The following is a 20,828-nucleotide window of genomic DNA, read 5'->3' as shown; positions in this document are numbered from 1 at the left end:
TTCCTTACTCTCTCCTAACCTTTAGTCCATGATTTTAATTTCTGACTCTGCGTAGCTCAAGGGCTCCCTGGAGATCAGTACTCAACTTTTGGTTGCTGATATGCCTGCATCTAAATGAGGCCAAGCAACCATTTTCCCCAAGATTCTTAATGAAAATTTTCAAACATACAGGAACGTTAAAAGGTATGGTAAACAATCATCTATCTACCACCTCCATTCCATGATTAATATTTTGCTTGACTGTGTTTCTTTCCCATCAATTGCTTTTCTTGTATGCATTTCAAAGTAAATTGAAATCATCAGTGTACTCTACACTGAACATATTATGTCATGCATATTATTTAATAGAGTTCAGTATTTATTGATGTGTCTTCATTGGCTTGTTGAGATAAAGTTTACATGCTGTGAAATGCGCAAATCCTGAGTGCCCCACCCACCAAGATTCGAAATGTCCATTCCGCGGAATAAACTATAGGCCAAGTGTAGAACATTCTTATCTCCCGAAAGTTCCTCATGTCCCTTCCAATTGGTCCCTGTCCCCAACCCCAGAAGCAACTACTGTCCTGATTTTTTCCAGCATAGATTAGTTCCAAGTAGCCAGTTAGTAGCAAATGCTTTTTTCTTCTTTAAAAAAAAAAAAGCAATGGCCATATTTTGCATAGGTGCCCTGCCTCAAGGTTGAATGAGCAACCCATTTTTCGTTTTCACATCAGTGTAATTTTCTGAGGATGTCATTTTATTTCTACTTCTCTTCCAGCCACCGTCTGATTTCTTTTTTACGGTTACAGGCCAGCTAAGGGAGGAGGAAACTGCCCTTGGTAAGTTAGTTGCACAGCATTTCAGAAATAAATCCAGTCAGCATTTATTAAGGGCTTATGTTGTAGCAATTACTGGGCTAGATGTACAGGGTACCAAGATGAATCAGCCATGTGGAAGTCACATACATCTAGCCAATAACTATTAATCATTCACTTATGCTCAAAAAATATTTCCTGAGCCTCTCCAATGTGTCAGGCAATGAAGACACGGCCCTCACAAGATAAACAGGGTCCCTATCCTCAGGAGTGTCGGGCCAGAGTTGAAAGCCACCCTAGTGGTTCCAGGTGTGCCAAGTATCACAGAGCGCAAGTGCAAGGTGTTACAGGAGTACACAGTGGGAAGGTGTGACTTAGGTCTTCTGGGAGAAAGTAGGTAGTCAGAGAAGGCTTCCTGGAAGAAACCGCCTTTAAGCTGATTAACCTAAAGGACAGGCAAGGGTGAGCCAGGGTAAAGGGAATATGCAGGAGTTAGCCTACAGGCACGTGGAAACAGCATGAGGCGATGTCTGGCATGTCGGAAAATTGGGAACAGAGCAAGGAGGGAAAGGACAAGCAGTGAGGGCCGGAGGAAGATGCGGGGTAAATCCAGTAGGTTCTGACCATGAGAAGGTAAGGGTATTAATATGTAGGGCCGTCATCATTTTCACTCTTCACACCCCAGATACATTATGAATGTATTGGATCTGCTCTATGAGTATAATCTAGAATTAACTGTGCTACTGTTTCAAAAAGAAACAACTCTAAGAGCAAGATTTAAGGAGTCCTAGAACTAAAAATGGTATGAGATGGTTTGGGTCTAATCAGACTGGTTAAAATAGGCAGGTCTGTCTAGTCTGGAAGCCCTGGGAGCAAACCTAAGGGGGATCACAGAGCTTCTTCGACCAAAGGCCTGAGTTCAGCCGCCTCCTTCAGAAGCTCCAGACAGCCCGGGAGCGCTGCGCAATGACCCAGGCTTGCTAGCCGGCCTTCCCCGAGCAGTTAGTTCAGCAATGTCTAAGTACCCAAATGTGGCCCAATTCTTATGTATCACTTTGATTTTATTGCATTATTTAGTACTTTGTAATAAAATGAAGGCACTGTAACAAAAATAAAGTCCAGTCTAAGGATGGCTCTAAGACTTGAAAAACTGCAACATTATTGTTATCCCACATAAGATTGTATAGGCCAAAAAATCCTGTGATTCACCTGCTGCATTGAGTTGTATACTGTTGCTGATAAAATCGCCTGTACCTTTTTGTAAATTTAATTTTAATTACGTCAACCTAGTGGGCTCCAGGCAGATATTTACTTCTAGTGTGATGGATGTTTAAAGGGAAAATGTTCCATGAAAGCATGGAGCATTAAATATTTGATTTGAAAGCAAATGTTGAAAGGATTCTTGTAACATATAATATTGACACTTTGGGAAAAAAGTAAAATGAAAACATCCTCTAATGGATTACAAGGAAACTTTTACAACCTTTAGCTGTGAGTAGTATTTAGAAGTTCACACTAATATAATAATATATTATTCATGAAAGCATTACTGCAAGAAGATAACTTTGCTGATACTTTGTCTGCTGGTTTCCTGTATGTAATCTGTATTAATGTTCTTCACATGGTGTGATATCACTAAGATAATTCTCCCCTGTAGTGATGAGACCAGATAACCACATCCATAAATACATAATGGTCAACATATTTAAACTTCTATGGAAACATAAAAAGGAAGACACCATCTGTTTATACCTTTGGTGTAGGTAGTGCCTTCACCAAATTCTGGAATTCTGTCATTTCTTGAAAATACGGGAGATGTTCTCTGAACGTGAGCTGACTCCATGCACACTGACACACCTCAAACCGGACAGTCATTTTACTGGGTGGTTATTTATCTGGACAGGATCACACAGCACTAGGGTTTTTTTTTTGTGGTGTTGTTGTTGTTGTTGATTTTTTTTAATGTTGCTAAAGCTCAGATCTAACAGTCCTCAAATATACCAAAGGGCCAAAGGGAATAATACACTGTACATACCTTAGCACGTTTGAGGACCTCTCTGTAGCCCCACCCGGGAGATGCATTCCTTTCAGGTGTGTCCAACCTGTGGCCCGAGGGCCACATGTGTCCCAGGGTGGCTAGGAATTCAGCCCCACACAAAATCGTAAATGTACTTAAAACATTAAGGATTTTTTTTTGTTTCTGTTAGCATTTGTCTATTTAATGTGTGGCCCAAAACAACTCTTCTTCTTCCAGTGTGGACCAGAGTTGCCCAAAGGTTGGACAGCCCTGCTTAGAAGGTCAGCGCATAGGAGCCGGGCCAGTGAGTCAGTCGTACCTGCTCACCCCCCGCCCCCGACAGCTCCAAGCTCCCCACGTGGTATCTCTTGATACCACGGAGCAGGTGTCAAGACTCTGAGGTATCCCGACATACGTGGAGACCCATACTGCATTCTGTAAAGTCACTATGCTTATGAAATAGATTCAGCCTACTTCTGAAATATTTTTTCACATGACTACTTGGGACTGGTCAGTGTCCAATCTGTTTTCAACAGGCTAGCCCCGGGGACTAATGTCAACACTATTTCTCCCTCCTCCTTCCTCTCTGAAACCATAGCAAAGATTATTGTTAGTGGTCACCACCACACGCTCTCCAGATTGTAGATATTTGTACCAGTGTCCGCTCGTTTGGGGTGGGGTGGACCTCTGGTGTCCACCAGGCCTGCAGGACAGTGCTTTCCACATGGCAGGGCTGTAGCACACATTTGCTGATAAATTAATTCATTAGTGGTATCTAACAGATCGGTGTTTGTTCCCAAAAGTGGTCAACATGGAACTGCTGCAATACCCAACTGATATCTTCAGAGGGTTTTTTAGAACAAAGTGTCAACTTAAATATGGTCTTCCAGTTCACCCGTTGTTAATGAGCATCATATATGACATGTGAATGCTTCTCCTATGGCTGAATGCACCAAGTCTGGCTCTCGTGTGCCCTGCCGTGGGTCTGTCTGCTCACAGCACTAGCTGTCTCTAACCTGCCATCAGTAAATCCCATGACCATTCATAGAAGGATCTCCTAAATGCTTCTCACTTCGGCATTTCATACGTTGCCAAAATGGATTAATTCCCTTCCTCTCTCTCTCACATGGCTCTACATGTAGTTGATTTTGTAACCGTGTGGTGAAGTGTATGTTTACCTGGAGTATTGTATTGACCGTGTACCAGGAAAGAAATTTATATAAAGAATGAATGTTTACTTTTGCTAATAACAGCGTTAAGGACTTTAAATGCTTTCTTATTAATGTGGAAGAAGCCTTCATCGATTATTTCTACCAGCTGTTAAAAACAGTGTATTATTGGTTAATATTTAGCAAATGTCAAGTCTAGGACACTGCATTTTTTAAAAAGAGAGGAATTCGGACTGCGGAAAACCAGAGGCAGCTTGTCAGTGAACATTCTTGTCTATTCTAAGCTGCTCGAAAACAGCTAAGATTAATAGGAATGTCAGAAGGCAGGTCACAGGAAGTCTCTTATTCCCCTTTACGGAAAGCAAGGATCTCCGCGTCGTCAGGTAAGCGAACGTGATGAGGGAAACCGCAGAGCTGGTGCAGTGAGACCGGCGTGCCATTCCCAGGCAGGGATGCTGGGCTATTTCAGAGAAGCCCTTGGTACCCAAGACCATAACCTAAGATGGAATTTTCAGGATTTTTCTTTTTGGCTGCACTCCCTCCCTCCGGCCCAAGCACTCATTTATGCTGCTGGAGGACTCATTTCACGCTGACTTTCCATAAGGAGCTTCTATGACGGGGTGTGTCCCAGGCCCCAAAAGTTCACTTCACGTGTTGATTATTCATGAAATGACAAAGCAAACTAAGGAGGAGGACGGACAACAGTGGAGAAGATGTGGCCTCTGCCCTTTTCTCTGTGTTCCAGACATGTGGACTGTGGCTTTTTTCTATGACAAAAACTGGCTCAGTTTGATAGGTTTGACTATGTAATGGATGTCAGACCTGCTTCATGATTGATGAAATACATGGCAATCATTTGTTGCCAAAGAAGAGTCTGGCAAAAATCAGCCATGGAATATTAGAATTACACAGGTCTTAAAAGATCATCCGATCGAAGCATTTCAGAGATGCTGCCACAGTGGTAACGGACACGGCAGCCAGTGTTGGATTGCCTCCAACGGCAGAGGACCCACCTTTTAACCCAGTTGGCTCAGTCTGGAGAGCTCTGACTCGTCAAATTGGTTTCTCATTTTGGACTGAAACTCTCTGATTCCTGCCTGCTACTCCTTACTCAGCTCATGTGTGTAGTAACTTTTGCCAAAACAAAGGCAGGTCCCCCTGCGTCCCATTCCCGATTTGTTAGCCTTGACCCTGCCTGTCTCCCTCCCGGTCAGTTGACCCTCGTGTGTGCTGCCGGTCAGGCACCAAGTCTGGCTCTCGTGTGCCCTGCCGTGGGTCTGTCTGCTCACAGCACCAGCCGTCTCTAACCTGCCATCAGTAAACCCATGACCATGTTTCCTACCCTGCCCTGACCTTTATCAGCTCCTGGATTTCTGAATGTCTTTAAGGCGTTTCTGGGACAACTTTTCAAACCTGTAGTATCCTGAATTAAATGGCATCTCCCCTGCGCAGTGATCGCAGTTCATTTATTGTGCCACCATTTTCTGGTCTTCCAGGTCAAAAGTGTATTTTCTTCACAGTTTATTTCGATGTATAGGCAGTCCTCGTTATTCACAGATCCCATATTTGTGATCACCCAAACTCACCCACTCACTAAAACTTACTTGGAACCCCCAAATCGACACCCCCGGGGCCTTTGCAGTCATTGGTGGGCTTGCGCAGAGGGGAAAAACTCGAGCCGCCCAGCAGTGCACTTGTTGAGGTTGGACAAGGTGCCCCCTTGTTACCGCTCTCACGCTGTGAACAAGTGTGGTCTTTTCACAGTCTGTGCTGGATAAGCTTCATTCAGGCATGACTTACGGTGCCATTGGCCAGTGTCAATGAATCAGCAATGTATTTTAAATAAGCTGTCTTTGAGCAGAACACCCGTGAAAAAGTGTTTTGCATTGACCTGTTGATAAAAATATGGTGACCAGAGGCCTCCAAGAGTCTAACCATGTATTTCCTTCCGGAGCAGTGCTTCAGAATTCACTAACCGTGTGTTCACAACTTGGGGGAACACAACTACTACAGGTCATGGGAATCAGCTGTAATTTCAGGCTTACAGAAAAGCGGCAAGAAAAGTACAATAATTTCTGTACACCGCTCCCCTGGGTTCTGTTAATATATTAACAGATGTTAATATTTTGCCACATTCGCTTCATCCGTCTGTGTGTATATGTGTATGTATATACACACATACAATTCCAACATGCATGTCTGTCCTTTGCACCTAAATGCTTTAGCATGTATTTAGTAAATAAGGACTATCTCTTCTGTATCCACAATGCAGTTACGAAGATGAGAAGATCAGTACAAATTCAGTGACCGCCTAAGCTGTGGGTATTGTAAGGGCTCACCGGTTGCGGCAGTAACACTGGATCGTGTGTTGCATTTGGCTCCCATGTGTCTCTGGCCATCTCTTCATTCAGTACATTCCCTTCGTTGTTGATTTCCATATTTGTAAGTGTCCCTCAGTTATTTCGTAAAATGTCTTCACTGTGGTTTGGTGTTTCTTCATGGTTACATTTCTATCATGCATTTTGGGTAGGAATAAAGGTGATGTGTTCTCCCCAGTACATTTTATCAGGAGGAATACGATGTTGATTTGTTCCATTTCTGGTAATGCTAATTGATTGCTTGGTTAAGGTGGTGTCTGCCAGGTGTCTCCACTACAAAATTATTGCTGTCGTCCAGCCAAAGACCCGCCCCAGGAACACCACCGTGGCTGACCAACGTTGGGTCAGCAGGCTCGCCGTGACGAGGCAGAGCCCGCGTTATGAGGGCTCTGCAGCCTCTCGGTAACGACTGATTGTGATCAGGTTTGGACTTGTGTTCCCACATCTGGGGGAGAAGTGCGGCTTTGTTCTAGAGGGTTGCTGTCAGAAAACAGGCAGTTCCATTACTGACTGTGCTCGTAATTTGTATCTAGGAGGCAAAAGGAATGGAGCAAAGCCAAATCTGTATTTGATGAATGAGCAACAGTCACTTATATTGACCTACTGATGAGAAGTCAGCCATTAATTGTGTTGTTCCCCTATGTGTGATGAGTTGTTCCTCTTTATTTGGTTTCAACTATTTGACTGTGTGTGTAAGTGTGACTCTGTGTCTTAGTGTTTATTTTACTTGGGTCCTTAGAACATTTTGAATTTGGTTTTTTAAAAAATGTTAAAGAGCTGGAAAATAGACATTGATATGAGAAAGAAACATCAGTTGGCTGCCTTTTGTACATCCTCCAACTGGGGACCAAACCTGCAGCCCAGGCATGTGCCCTGACTGGGAATAGAACCAGTGACCTTTAAGTTTGCAGGACACCACCCAATCAACTTGAGCTGTACCAGCAAGGGCTGAACAATTTGAATCTGTAGATTAATGTTTTCCAATAAATTTGGGATATTGGAAGTTATTTCTTTAAAATATTTTCCCTCCTTTTTCTATTTCTTGTTTTCTGGGACTCCCTTTACACATGTATTGCTGCAGTTAATGTCCCGCAGGTTTATGGAGCCTTATTCATTTCTCTTTAAGCTTTAAACACAGTTACCGTAAGTTCTTTGAATATATTTATAATAGGTATTTTGAAGTCTTTGTCAACTGAATCCAATGTATAAACTCACTCAGGGACAGCTTATTTCTCTTGAATGGGTGTCCCACTTTTCTATTTCTTTGTATATATCATAATTTTATTTGAAAACTAGACATTGTAAGGTAATATACTGTAACAACTATGAAGTCTGATTTTTACTGCAGAGTAAAAATTTTTTAATTTGTTCTTGTGTCTATGTGGTTTGTTTTTTTTTCTTTTTTTCTTTTTGGTTTGTTTAGTAACTTGTGTGGACCAAGTCTGTGGAATCGGTTTCCCACTGTGTGGGCTGCTGGTGTCTCTGCCCAGTTTTTTGGTGATGATGATGGTGGTGGTGGTGGTGGTGAGGATGCCTGGCTTCCTAGGAGTCACCCACTTATCCGCATAGTTTGGTGCTAGTCAGTGATTTGTCAGAATTTCTTTTCAAATACAGCACCTCAAGCCAGCAAGGCCCCCGCTCTCTGCCAGTGAGTCCGTGTGGGTGGGGAACAAATGCAAAGTTTAGTCAGCACTTAAATCTGCCACAGCTCTTTCCACCAGGCCGCCTCCTGTTGCCACTGCCCATGTGTCAATGCAGAGTTTCAAAGTCCGCCAGGAACGTATGGAGATTCAGTACATTTTTAGTGTCTCTTACGTTTGTGGGTAGCCTTCCCATCAGCCAGGAATTTTCTTGTGGGTAGCCTTCCCATGGGCCAGGAATTTGCAGAGAACTTATCAAGGCCCTTGATGGCTGTTTATTTCCTTGATCTCCTTATGAAATACGGATGAAGCCACATGCTAGCTGAGCCGCTATACCTCCCCATTTGTCTACCTCTGAGACCGCTACTGCTGCTAACAACACCGATGGGCAGGGAGATTCCCATGCTCGGCCCTAAATCAGGATAAGTCCTCTCTGTTAATAAGTCGTTTCTGTTCACAGTGTGACCTTCTCTAAGATGGGGCTGTTCAGTGTGGTTAAGGGGTGGTGGGAGAAGCCCAGGAAGAAACCCATAAGACTCCACTGTCGTTATCGAAAATTCAGTTGTTTTCATGAATAATCATTTCTTTATTTGGTTTATGCTGTTGCTCCTGGGTTGGTTTTTACATTGTATTTAAAAGCTTATTTTGCCCTGGCTGGTGTAGCTCAGTGGATTGAGCACAGGCCTGCAAACCACAGGATTGCGGTTCAATTCCCAGTCAGGGCACATGCCTGGGTTGCAGGCCAGTTCCCGGTTCCCGGCAGGGGACGAATGAGAGGCAACCATACATTGATATTTCTCTCTGTCTCTCTCTCTCTCCTTCCCTACCCTCTAAGATAAATAAATAAAATCTTTTTAAAAAAAACTTATTTTGACAATTTTGTTCAGTTTTATTATTGCTTATTGGGAAGAGGATCTCCTAAACTCTTTACTGTGTCATATTCTGTGATGTATTTTGGAACATCACCCCAGAGTCACACATGACTATTAATGCTGTCAACATGAATATTATTTGAAAATGACATTGGATATTGATTTTTTGACATTTTTTTAACTTTTTATTTTTTATATGTAATCTTTATTACATTTCTTTCCATTACAATTTAGTCCTGCTATATCCCCATTCCCCCAGCAATCACCACACTACTGTCCATGTCCATAAGTTCTTTCTCCCTTTTGCTCAATCCCTCCCCCCCCAACTTCCCTTCTACCCCCACCTACCTGTCATCTATTCTTCATTTATGAGTCTGTTTCTGTGTTGCTTGTTAGTTCAGTTTGTTCATTAGATTCCACATATGAGTGAAATCATATGGTATTTGTCTTTTTCTGACTGGCTTATTTCACTTAGCATAATGTTCTCTAAGTCCATCCATGCTGTTGCAAAGGGTAACGTTTTCTTCTCTTTTTTTGGCCAAGTAGACTTTCATTGTGTAAATGTCCCATAGTTTTTTATCCACTCATGTATTGATGGATACCTGGGCTACATCCATATCTTGGTGATTGTAAATAACACTGCAGTGAACATCAGGGTGCTTATGTTCTTTTGAATTAGTGATTTGGGTACCTCCAGATATATTTTCAGAAGTGGGATTGCTGGGTCAAAGGAAGATCCGTTTTTAATTTTTTGAGGTATTTCCACACTGCTTTTTACAGTGGCTGTATCCATCTGCATCCCCACCAACAGTGCAAAAGGGTCCCCTTTCTCCACATCCTCACCAGTACTTGTTTATTGATTTTTTGATGGTGGCCATTCTGACAGGTGAGAGACGGTATCTCATTGTGGTTTTTATTTGCATTTCTCTGATGATTAGTGATGCTGAGCATCTTTTCATATGTCTATTGGCCATCTGTACATCCTCTTTGGAGAAGTATTTATTCAGGTGCTTTACCCATTTTTAACTGGGTCTTTTATTTTTTGGAGTATTGAGTTTTGTGAGTACTTTATAAATCTTGGCTATTAACCCCTTATCAGATGTGTCAGTGAATATGTTCTCTCATTCTGTGGGTTGTCTTTTTATTTTGGCAATGGAGGCAAATTAACTCTTTATTTGGATTTAATTAATGTTTTCATTATAACAGAATCTTTTTGCTCATTCCTTTATTGAGTTCTAACTATGTTCTGGGGTCTGCTCTAATTTTTGTGATGTAAAGATGTATGAGAAAGTCCCTGCCTTCCATGAATTCACAGGTCTAATGGGGAAAACAAAATAAAAATAATTATAATGAAGTATGATGCATGATGGTATAGAGGGGTGCACAGAATAGTGTGGGGTGAACCAGAGAGAATATATGTGTCCTGAATAGTAAGAATTCATAAAGTGTGCTGCCTTCGATTGGGACTCAGAAGGGTGCAGTCTGCTAAGCAAAGGGAATGCAACAGACAGGGAATTCTGAACATGGTAAGTAGTATGTGTTGAGACACAGTTCAGGTTTAATTCATATCTGAAAAATACTCTGGAGGGGTAGGTACATGGTGAAGAGCAATAGAAGGGGGAACTTCCCTAGAATGCACATGTACATCTTCTGAGTATTCTGGCCTTTATCCTCGAGGCTACCAGATACCAGCCAGCATCTTTAAGGAGCAAATTAGTTTTTGCTTTTGTCTTGTCTCTGAGGAGGAGAGGCAGGTGTATGGTCGATGGAGACTGTTGGACTCTCAGGGTTCAGAGACAGCAAGTGCAAAAATAGTGGCCAAATTCAGAAGATGTTTATGACACTGACAGCATTTGGTGATGCTGAAATAAGGGAGGGTGACTGTGGCCAGTTGGGCACAAAGGACTTAGAGAGAGAAGAGACAGCCCCTGGGAAGCCACCAAATAAGAAATCAATCCAAACAATAAAAGCCAGATAGATGTGCACATGAGTGACTGGCTAAGTGGACCAGGTAAAGAGGGAGAACCCAGGCAGGAACCAATAGATGGAACTCTGGGGACCAGGCTGCAATAATAGTCATAAGCAGATGGCATGCGGTGGATCCAAAATAAATTTTCTGAGTTGCCAAGGAGAAAAAGACTGAATCTATCATTCATAGCCTTAACTTTGGGTGAGGAAGGGGCAGTAAGAGGTTCCAATCCAACACGATCATTTTGGCGCCCTTATTTTTAATGAAACTTTGTCATCTAAACCCTTCTTGAAGTTGGATAATGGTATTGATTAACAGTTCCGCCCCTGCCCCTCCCCAGCTAATGTTCTTCCTGTGGGCATCTCACAGGCTGCACAGAGACCTTCATTAACGCTGCAGTCATTGAGGAATTACTTAGAAAGCCACACCTTCAAAACCAACTAATGCTGCCAAAGTGTTAATGGACCTTTTCCCGAAGCATGAAGGGGCTAGGCAGACACAAATGGACGCACTGACTTCGTGTAAAGAGTAAATGACGACATACCCTGTCTCTGATCCACACTTTTTTTTAGAGGTCCCTTTTTATGTGCAACATCCTGTGACTTAATTTTTCCTGTTCATGACATTCTAATGTTTTTTAATTGCCAACATCCGGATTTGCTGTCAGTATGAATCAGGCTTTTTTACATAATGAAGCCAGCCTATCTGTCACCCGTCATAATTAATCCATTCTATCTTAATTACTGTTCCTATTTCCAGCGCCAATCACTCTCTATTATAACTATAAGGGAAAGTCTGAGTCATTTTTGTAAGAATGATAACAACACAGCGTCTTCCAGACATGCACATAGGCTTCCTTTGCATCCTTAGAAAGATTCAGGGAGACTTGGTGAAATATATTAGTGTTCTCCCCAAAACACAGAAGCCAGAAAAGAAATCAGTATTTCAGTTTATTCCCTTACCTCATGAAACCACCTTACCCCCCATGGTTTTATTTCCCAGAGTTTCGCCTCATCTTGATTCTGTGTCTCTCCAAGGGCACACTGTAGTGTAGTGTGCCTGTATCTTTCTGGAGTAATTACAGGGAGGCACTGCCTGTCAGCTCATTTTGCTCACTGGTGCCTGTGTGTGGAGGGCGGGGGTTGTGTTACTCATTCATTCATCCTTTAACTGAGCAAACTCTAATCACTGGGGGAGCAGCAGTGAGTGAGACAAAAGAAAGTTCTGACTCCCATTGAGCTCATAATGCAGTGGGGGAGACAGTAAACAAATGCCAACAGTAGGGATGAGTAATGTGCAGAGAATTTAAAGAATGTGATGTCAGAGATGATGGTGCTGTAGATGGAAGGCCCAGAAGGGCTCTCTGAGAAGTGTTCAAGCTGACACTTGAACGCCAGGAGATGCCATCAGATGATCACAGGACTAAGTGTTGCAGGAGGAAGACACGGGCGGAGCCAAGGCCATGAGTGAGAATGTGATCTGGAACCACATGAACTGGGCGCCTGGTGAGAGATGAGCTCAGGGAGGGAGAGAACATGCAAGGTGGAGAGAGCGGATTTCATTCCAAGTTCCCCGAAGAGCTGATGGCCAGTGTTAAACAACATAGTGACGTGTTCTGATTTACATGTTGTACACACTCTGTGTAGAGTGGACTGAAGGGGGCAGGTATGGCACCAGGGAGAGAGTCCAGCTGAGAGATGAGTTTGGCTTGCCCCAGAGGTGCGGAGAAGTAGACTGACTCAAGATGTGTTTAGAGACAGATGGAGAAAGTCAACTTACTGATTCATTGGCTGTTGAAGGTATGTTATAGAAAGGGATGAATCCATTAAGGGTAACCCAGGTTTTTTTGTTTCATAAATGTTAGAACTCCAACATCTTTTAACCATTCTCCAAAGTTACTGCATTTATCATTTTCAAGGAATGATTCCTTGCACAATTGCATATTTTCTGTGGTTAGAGCAAACTATGACATATGACTTTATATTCAAATCTAAAATCTCTAACTTAATGGTCATATGACCTGAAATAAATCTCCTTATTTATCGTCTCAATTTTTTAATTCCCTCTTATAAAATTAAGGGATAGTACTTTTACCTGTATCATAGGGTCGTGGTCAGAAGTGACTAAGGAATTCACATAGCAGTTTAGACGGTAGCAAATACTCAGTAACTGCTAGTGATCGGGCGCTGTGCTCCTGCCGGCCTCCGAGCTAGTGCAAAGTCAGTATTTAGTTACCAGACTTCCAATAAAAATGTTAAGCAACACATAATTTCTGCTCCTTGTTTCCTAATCTTCATGTATTATTTTGGTACTTTTTAAAAAAGCATATCATAACAACAATCCTGGCTTAGTAGAACCCCTACTTACATATCTGATCATATCTGTTTACTTTTAAGGTGGATGCTTTATTATTTTGGGTTTAAACATCGGAAGCCTTTTAGAGGGAATGTTTGAATACTATCAGCTTTATTATAAAGTTAGTGTTTTTAACCCTTAAAAGGGAGTGAGAGAAGATCGGAGTCTGATTCTGAGATTCTACAAATTGTGTAAAATAAAACCTTCACAGACCGCCTGCACCAGGACATGACAGCCTGCAGGCGTTGCTCAGAGGCACCGCTGCTCCACCCGGTTCACCTGCTTTCCTTCAGACGTCGGTCCAGGTTGGATCTGCTGTGGGAAGAGACGCTATTTGTTTGGTTCGCGGAGTAATCCAGAAGCCCTTGTGCTGAACCTTTGGTTTCCATGTAAACACTGGTCCCTGTCACTCTGACAGGCTGCAGCTGCATTTCACCCCCTGGAGACTGGTTATTTACATCTCCAAATAGGCTTCTGAACAGTGGGGAAGTAGAGCAGGTCAGCATAGCATATGTTTGAATTTGCATGGACAGATGCACTTGAGAATAATGAGGAAATTCTTTAAATTGGTTCCTTAGTTATAAATGTGGCAGACAAAGGTTTCCTAGTTCAGTCCAGGATTGACGTATGTTGAGCAAATGGTACTTTTTATGAGCAAATGGTACATTTCATGAGATAACTCATTAACCTAATTTTTCAAAGCTCTGTGTTCCATCTTTCACTGAAGTTTGCAGGGCAGAGCGCAGCCTGTCTTTGCTGTAGGAATCTCATAGTGTCGTCACCGACACACAGCTCTGCCCAGCACAGGCAGCTTCAGAGTCCCTTTCTGCGCAAAACATTGAACGTTAAGTGCACATGTAGTTCCTTGTTCTTCTGGTCTCAGATTCTCTGTTTCTTCTTGAATTTTTTGATGACATGAAAAATAAATATTTTCATTCAAAGCTTTTATGCAGTGTGGCAGCTGTGAACTCTCCCCTCTTTAGTACAACAGGAGTCCCTAAGCCCGGGGCAGAGATGGTACTTCGTGAAACCACGGCGTGTGGAATCTGCTCACTTGGGGTGTTGGCTCCCACAATTTGCCTCTCCTAATCATTGTGCTGACTGCATGAATGCCATACTAAATTTTTAAAAAGTTATAGTATTTCTAAATACTATAGGAAATTGGGATAGAAGGTGGACTTTCTGGAAGTCAAAAACTAAATCTGTGTGTGTGTACTTTGAAACTTACACTCGTTGGGGGGAAAAGTCAACTGATGAGCCTGCAGTTTTCCTTCTCCCTTGTCCAGACACACTGGGGTCGTGGATATTTCAAAGTGCCACGCGAGGGTCTCCATGGGCATAAAGAAAGAATCAGCTGTGGATTCCCAGCTCTGTCAGCACGCTAACCAATGACCATCGGGCTCCCATCCATCCTCCAGGCTTCTTATGCATGCCCCGGGGGGATCTCTGCCCCCCAACTGCTATTTTAGGAGCAGGTCTCCCCAGTGAGCAAAAAAGGGAAAAAAGAAAGAAAAAACTCATAGACACAGGTAGCAGTGTGATGATTGCTGGAAGAAGGTAGAAGAAGTGGTGATGGACAGAGACTTGGGGTGGTGAACACACAACACAGTGTATCATCGATGTCTTGTGGAGTTGTGCACCTGAAACCTGTATAATTTTGTTAATAGTGTCACCTTGATAAAGTCAACAAAAAGGAAAGAAAGAGCAGGTCTCCTTCTGCAGTAAAATATCCTATTATTTTAAAATGCAGCCCCCCAACTTGATTATACTAATGTTAATGTTTATTTGTAAGTTTTCATTTTTTCCCAGAAATATATATATGTGGACATAGTTCACTTTGTTTGTGTTGTTTTTTTCTACCACAGACACGGGGGCAGAAAGACAGACCCTAAGAGAAAATGTGTATCCTAAATTGAGAGAATTCTGCAGAGAAAATTATGGATTAGAATTTCAGGTAAGTCTGATACTTGTTTCATTTTTAATTATGTCAGCTAATAACATAACTAACATAAATAACTAACATTTGTTGTTTGTTTCTTGTTACGACTTGGGTACTATACATGACAACTTTTAAGCCCTAAAAAATGTTACTTCTATAAGAGCAGGTTTTAAAAAGCACTGGAAAGTCCAGATAAAATATTCAGTCATTTTTCATGTTTTGCACTTTCATGCTCTTTCTTGGACCCTGCTTTTTATTGGCTTGTCTCTTTCTTTGAACCATATTTATTTGCTTTTTTGACAATTTCCACTCTTATCAAAACAGTGAAGGTTGTTGAGCACCTGTCTGTAAGCTGTGGTCTCTAGAAATGATTTGCACGTGAAAGTCAGGTCCAGTTTTCTCACAGGCATCTCCTTTCAACAGTCTAGCAGTTCCGGCCTTCTTTCTTGCCTTTTAGTTTTACTCACATTGCACTGTGCTTTTTCCCAAGCAGTTCAGGGATTTACCATTTAACACATGTGTATATATATATATATATCAGCCTTCCAAGAGAGAAGTTTTAGCCATTACTAAATGTTATGGCAGCCCTGGTAGACACCATTGATTTGCCACCTAATAGAAAAATACTTAACGTGGATATATCTTGGACATCCAAAAATTGAGACACTAAATGGCTCGCACAACAGATAATATGTAGACAGAATTATTCAACCTCATTTATGATGGAAATCCTCATTCTCCAGTGCTGTACCTTAACTATAGATTTACATTGGTAAGTGAGGAATATGCACTAGGCGGTTCTGATGTAAGAGTGCAAAATGCACCCTTACACCAGCGTTAGTGGAAGAAAATTCCACCCTTTATTTGTTTCCTCCTGCATGTATGTTTCACCTCGGCACACCTCAGGATGCCTACTAATGTGACGCGTAAAATAATAGTCTCGAACGACTTCAGTCTCAGTGTATCATGTCAGTTAGCAGCAAGGCATTGATATACTTACTGGGCAGTTACTCATGAGGCACCATTTGCTTGAGAACATAGAAACCGAGATTAAATTTCTTGTTGTGAATTTAGCGTTATCTTTATCAAGGAATCTACCAATGGTTCTACTGATAACAGGGTCTCAACTGTTAACCAGAGTGTCGATCTGTCAAGAGTCCCAAAGACTTAGACAAACAACCCTGGGGACCCAGGTACCAGGGGGAATGTGCCCAAGCATATTAGTCCCATATCTGAGGGAGTTTGGGTTTGCATCCTTGTCGTTGATAGAGGGAGGAAGTCTTTGAACTATAGAACAGTGTCCATAAAACATGATATCGATTAGGATTAGCTGAGGAGACCTACAGAGAAAGTATATTTTCTGAATGACAGGTAGGCACAGGAGAGGCCAGATGAAGCTAAAAGAAAACTATAGCAAGCAAGGTGCATAGACGAAATTGATGGCAAGGAGCATGCTAGGCAGGTTCAGTGAATCGGTTGATGAGAGAGATGCTGGGCGGCAGTGAAAACAGTGGCGAGCAAAGCAGATGTGGCACTGAGCCCTGGCTGTGTACTGCAGGTGTCTTAACCTGCCGGTCCTTTAGCTTGGTGCCTCAAATGGGGGTGGTGACAGCTTACAGGTCTGGGGTTATGTTCAGAATAAAATATGAAAGATCTCACTTGCTTTCCAGCTTCTAAGCTCAATGGGAGCTCAATGAGATAACTGAACCTTCCAAGAGTATACTTTTTGATGTGTTCTTTTCTGGTAGGTTGATTATACATTTCCATGAAGATATGTTTTCTAGAGAGACAGTTCTCTTTTCAACTGCAACAAAATATGGCACCGGAAACTTCATGAAAAAAACACTTTACCCATATGGTAACTTGGATTCTACACATGGTTGTGCTGTGAACCCAGGAAAAACGAATTTCCTAAAGTTGCTCAAACATCTCAGTCGTGCCTCTTGCCTTTGCTTATGTTGTTTTGTCCACCTACAACATACATTTTTCACTTTGGCTCTTCCCCAGCATCACCTCCTGAGTCCTACTTATTTCTAAAACTCTTCCTATCTGATCTTAAGTCACGCCCTCTCCTCTTTGCTCGCTGCCCTTCAGCTGCATGTCCTCCATCTGGCTCCTTGAACACTTCTGGCCTATTCCTGTTTAAGGGTTTCCCCTGGATGTTTTCTCTCTGTAGCAATGGCTCACCTCCCCATCTTCTTATTGTCCTTCAGATCTCCACGGAAATGTGACTGCCCTAGTGACCCCCAGTCCAGAGGGACCACTTAGGCACTCCTTTACATCACCCCAGTTCAGTTGTTTGCAGTGCGTGTGTTGATGCTGGATACTTTTCTGTTTGCTCATGTGTTGGGTTGCTTATTGTCTTTCTCCCTGTAGAATATAAGTTCAAAGGCAGGGACTTGTCTGCCTTTGTGACAGCTGTATTCCTGGTCCTAGAACAGTTCCCGCCACATGGGAAAACTGTAAAAACGTGTTGAATGAGTAAATGAATGAATGAATGAATGCCTACGTGAGCATGTGAATGAAGAGTCTCAGCCCAAACACTACTTACTTAGGGAATCCTTCTCTGACCCCCCCATCCCTCCCAAGATGTACCTTGTACCCTTCTCTTTGCCCCCCTAAAATCCTATGTATAACTCCCAACCATTCATTAAGAGTGATTCAAGACGTATTTATTGACCCTTGGCCATCTTCCAGTCAATGTTCCAGGTATTGGGGATACAAGAGCAAACCAAATAATTGATTCCCAAATATCTCCCCTTTTTTACTTCCTGAATTCTTATAAATCTACCCCTCCCAGCCCCCACTGATCCCCTGAACCCCCAGTAAACCTGCTTAAAGCAGCGACCTCCAGTGGGGTTCTTGACTGATCTGGGCACTGGGATACCTCCATTTTGAAAGCAGTTTCATTTGAGTCCAGCCACTCAACTTAGTGTCATTTCTTAAGGCTACGTTCTGGTGTCAACTTCTTTGGTGGTCATCTAGGAATTGTCTCACTTCATCTCAGTCACCAAAGTTCATACACCTGTTCATTTCTCTTCAACTTTAACATCCAGTGAATCCCAAAAACCTGCGGATTCTGCCTCCCTAAATATTTCTCCAGTCTGTCCCGTTTGTTCCAATCTGTTCTCTTATCATCTTGACTGTCACAACAGACGCCATGCTGGTCTGTTCACCTTTGCCTCTTCCTCCTTCTCTCCAGCACCAGCCTCCTGCCCACCTTGACCACCTGGCCCATCCCCCATAACATTGCTGCAGCAGGGTTTCTGAGATGCACATCTGACTGTGTCGTCCCCAAGACACAGTCTGTACTTCTTAGCACAGCGTGCCAGGTCCTCTTTTCCACCCCAGCTTGCAAGTGAGGTCTTATCTGTCACCTCCCCACAGGCAGGCTAGTTTAGCCTTTTGGAACTGCATTCAATTTTTCAAACAGGTTCTGTCTTTTCCCTGAGTTTTAATACTCATCTTATCCTCTTTGCAGGGTGCCCTTGAATTGCCCGTCATACAAATGACTAGAAAAAGTTCTACTTATTCTTTAGTAAACAGTGGACTTCCTACTTCAAGATTCCATAGTGCTTTATTCCTAATATTTAATAGCATTTGTCATGTTGTTTTTAATTACTATTATTTTGTATTATATTTTATTGATTATGGTATTACAGTTGTCCCAATTTTTCCCCCTCTCCACCCAGCCCCTCCCAGTTCCTCCTGCAATCCCCACACCATTGTTCATGTCTGGGGGTCATGCATATGAGTTCTTCGGCCACTCCCTTTCCTATACTTTCCTATACTGTGGGGAAAGAAAACATCCCCATGGTTATTCTTTAACCACCTATTTGTACTTCTTAATCCCCTCACCTCTTCACCCATTCCCTCTCACACCCTCCTCCCATCTGGCAACCATCAACAACTCTACGTAGCCATGAATCTGTCTTTGTTCTTCTTGTTTGCCTAGTTTGTTTTTTAGATTCAATTGTTGATAGGTATGTATTTATTGCCATTTTATTGTTCATAGCTTTGATCTTCTTTTTTTAAATAAGTCCCTTTAACATTTCAGATAACAATGGTTTGGTGATGAACTCCTTTAGTTTTTTCTTGTATGAGGTAATCTTTATCTGCCCTTTGATTCTAAACGATAGCTTTGCTGGGTAGAGCAACTTGGCTGTAGGTCCCTGCTTTTCATGACTTTAAATATTTCTTGCCAATCCCTTCTAACCTGCAAAGTTTCTTTTGAGAAATCAGCTGACAGTCTGATGGGAACTCCCCTGTAAGTAGCTAACTTCTTTTTTCCTGCTGTTTTTAAGATTCTCTCTTTATCTTTAACCTTTGGCATTTTAATTATGATGTGTCTTGGAGTGGGCCTCTTTGCATCCATTTTGTTTGGGACTCTCTGTATTTCCTGGACTTGCATGTCTTTTTCCTTCACCAAATTAGGGAAGTTTTCTTTCATTGTTCTTTCAAATATATTTCTAGTTTCTTGCTCTTTCTCTTCTCCTTCTAGCAATATATGATGCAAATGTTGGACCTCTTGAAATTATCCCAGAGGCTGCTTATACTATCCTCATTTTTTTTGGATTCTCTTTTCTTCTTGTTCTGATGGGTTGTTTTTTATTTTTATTTTTTGCATCCTTATATTCCAAATCATTGATCTGATTCTCAGCTTCATCCACTTTATTGTTGTTTCCCTGTAAATTATTCTTTATTTCAACTAGTATATCCTTCATTTCTGACTGGATCTTTTTTATGCTGTTGAGGTCTTGACTAAGTTCCTTGAGCATCCTTATTTATAACCAGGGTTCTGAACTCCACATCTGATAGATTTCTTATCTCCATTTCATTTGTTTGATCTGTTCTTTCATTTGGGCTGTGTCTCTTTGTCTCCTCATTTTGGCCCCCTCCCTGTGTTTGGTAGAGGACTCCATGTGTTAGGCAGAGCTGCTATGACTTACTGTTGTAGTAGCATGGCCTGATATAGTAGGTGGCCTGTAGGGTCCAGTGTTACAGCCTCCCCTATCACTCAACCAGAGTGCTCGAGGTATGCCCTCCATGTGAGTACCCCTTCATCTTGTAGTCGAGCCTTGGTTGCTGTTGGCCAGTCAGTGGGAGGGATTTACCTAGGCTGGTCAGCTGCTATGACTGGATGTGACCACTGACCACCAACCTCTGCCCTCTGTGGATGATCAGCTATGCAGGGGCAGGGTGGTGGTGCTCCAGCATGGTCTGTAGCCGTTCACTGGGTGTGCATGCTCTGAGCCAGGGTCAGCCCCCACTTGTGTTCTGCCCAGGGCCACCCTACATGAGCTATAAAGCAATCTTAGGTGGCCGCTACTTGTGCTGGGCTTGGAGATTCCCAGGCCATGAATCCAGGCTGGCTGCTGCTCGTGCCATACCTTGGAGCACTTAGCAAGAGGTATGGAGGCTGGGGACTCACTGAGGCTGGCTATTACTTGTTTGACAGGATTTAGGAAGTTGTGAAGCATGAGCCAAGACCAGTCATTCATAGGGAAAAGCCACTGTTAACAACTTTGGTGGGCCCATACATTTGGTGGAACAGAGTCTCAGGGGATGTCCAGAGCAGGGCAAGCAGTGTTAGCCAGGTTGATGGAGTCTCAGATATGACACCCATCTGCTCTGTGGTTCTGTCAGGGGAAGGGTTCAGAAAAGGAACAATGGCCTTTGCCCACCTTTCTGTCTG

General features: G+C 42.6%; 1 protein-coding gene across 1 annotated transcript in view; it reads left to right on the top strand.

Moving 5' to 3' along the window:
* NWD2 (NACHT and WD repeat domain containing 2) overlaps nucleotides 1-20,828 on the top strand; it is a 140,829-nt gene that overhangs the window by 39,300 nt on the left and 80,701 nt on the right. Inside the window, exon 2 of the mRNA XM_037064357.1 lies at nucleotides 15,060-15,148. Coding sequence (XP_036920252.1) covers nucleotides 15,060-15,148 — 89 coding nt within the window. The remainder of the gene's footprint in view (nucleotides 1-15,059; nucleotides 15,149-20,828) is intronic.

Source organism: Sturnira hondurensis, unplaced genomic scaffold (genome assembly GCF_014824575.4).
Source record: "Sturnira hondurensis isolate 20B ecotype Veracruz unplaced genomic scaffold, ASM1482457v3 Scaffold0015056, whole genome shotgun sequence".
In the NCBI taxonomy this organism is placed as follows: Eukaryota; Metazoa; Chordata; class Mammalia; order Chiroptera; family Phyllostomidae; genus Sturnira; species Sturnira hondurensis.
Note: the sequence above shows the minus strand (reverse complement) of the source record. Positions and strands in the feature narration are given on the sequence as shown.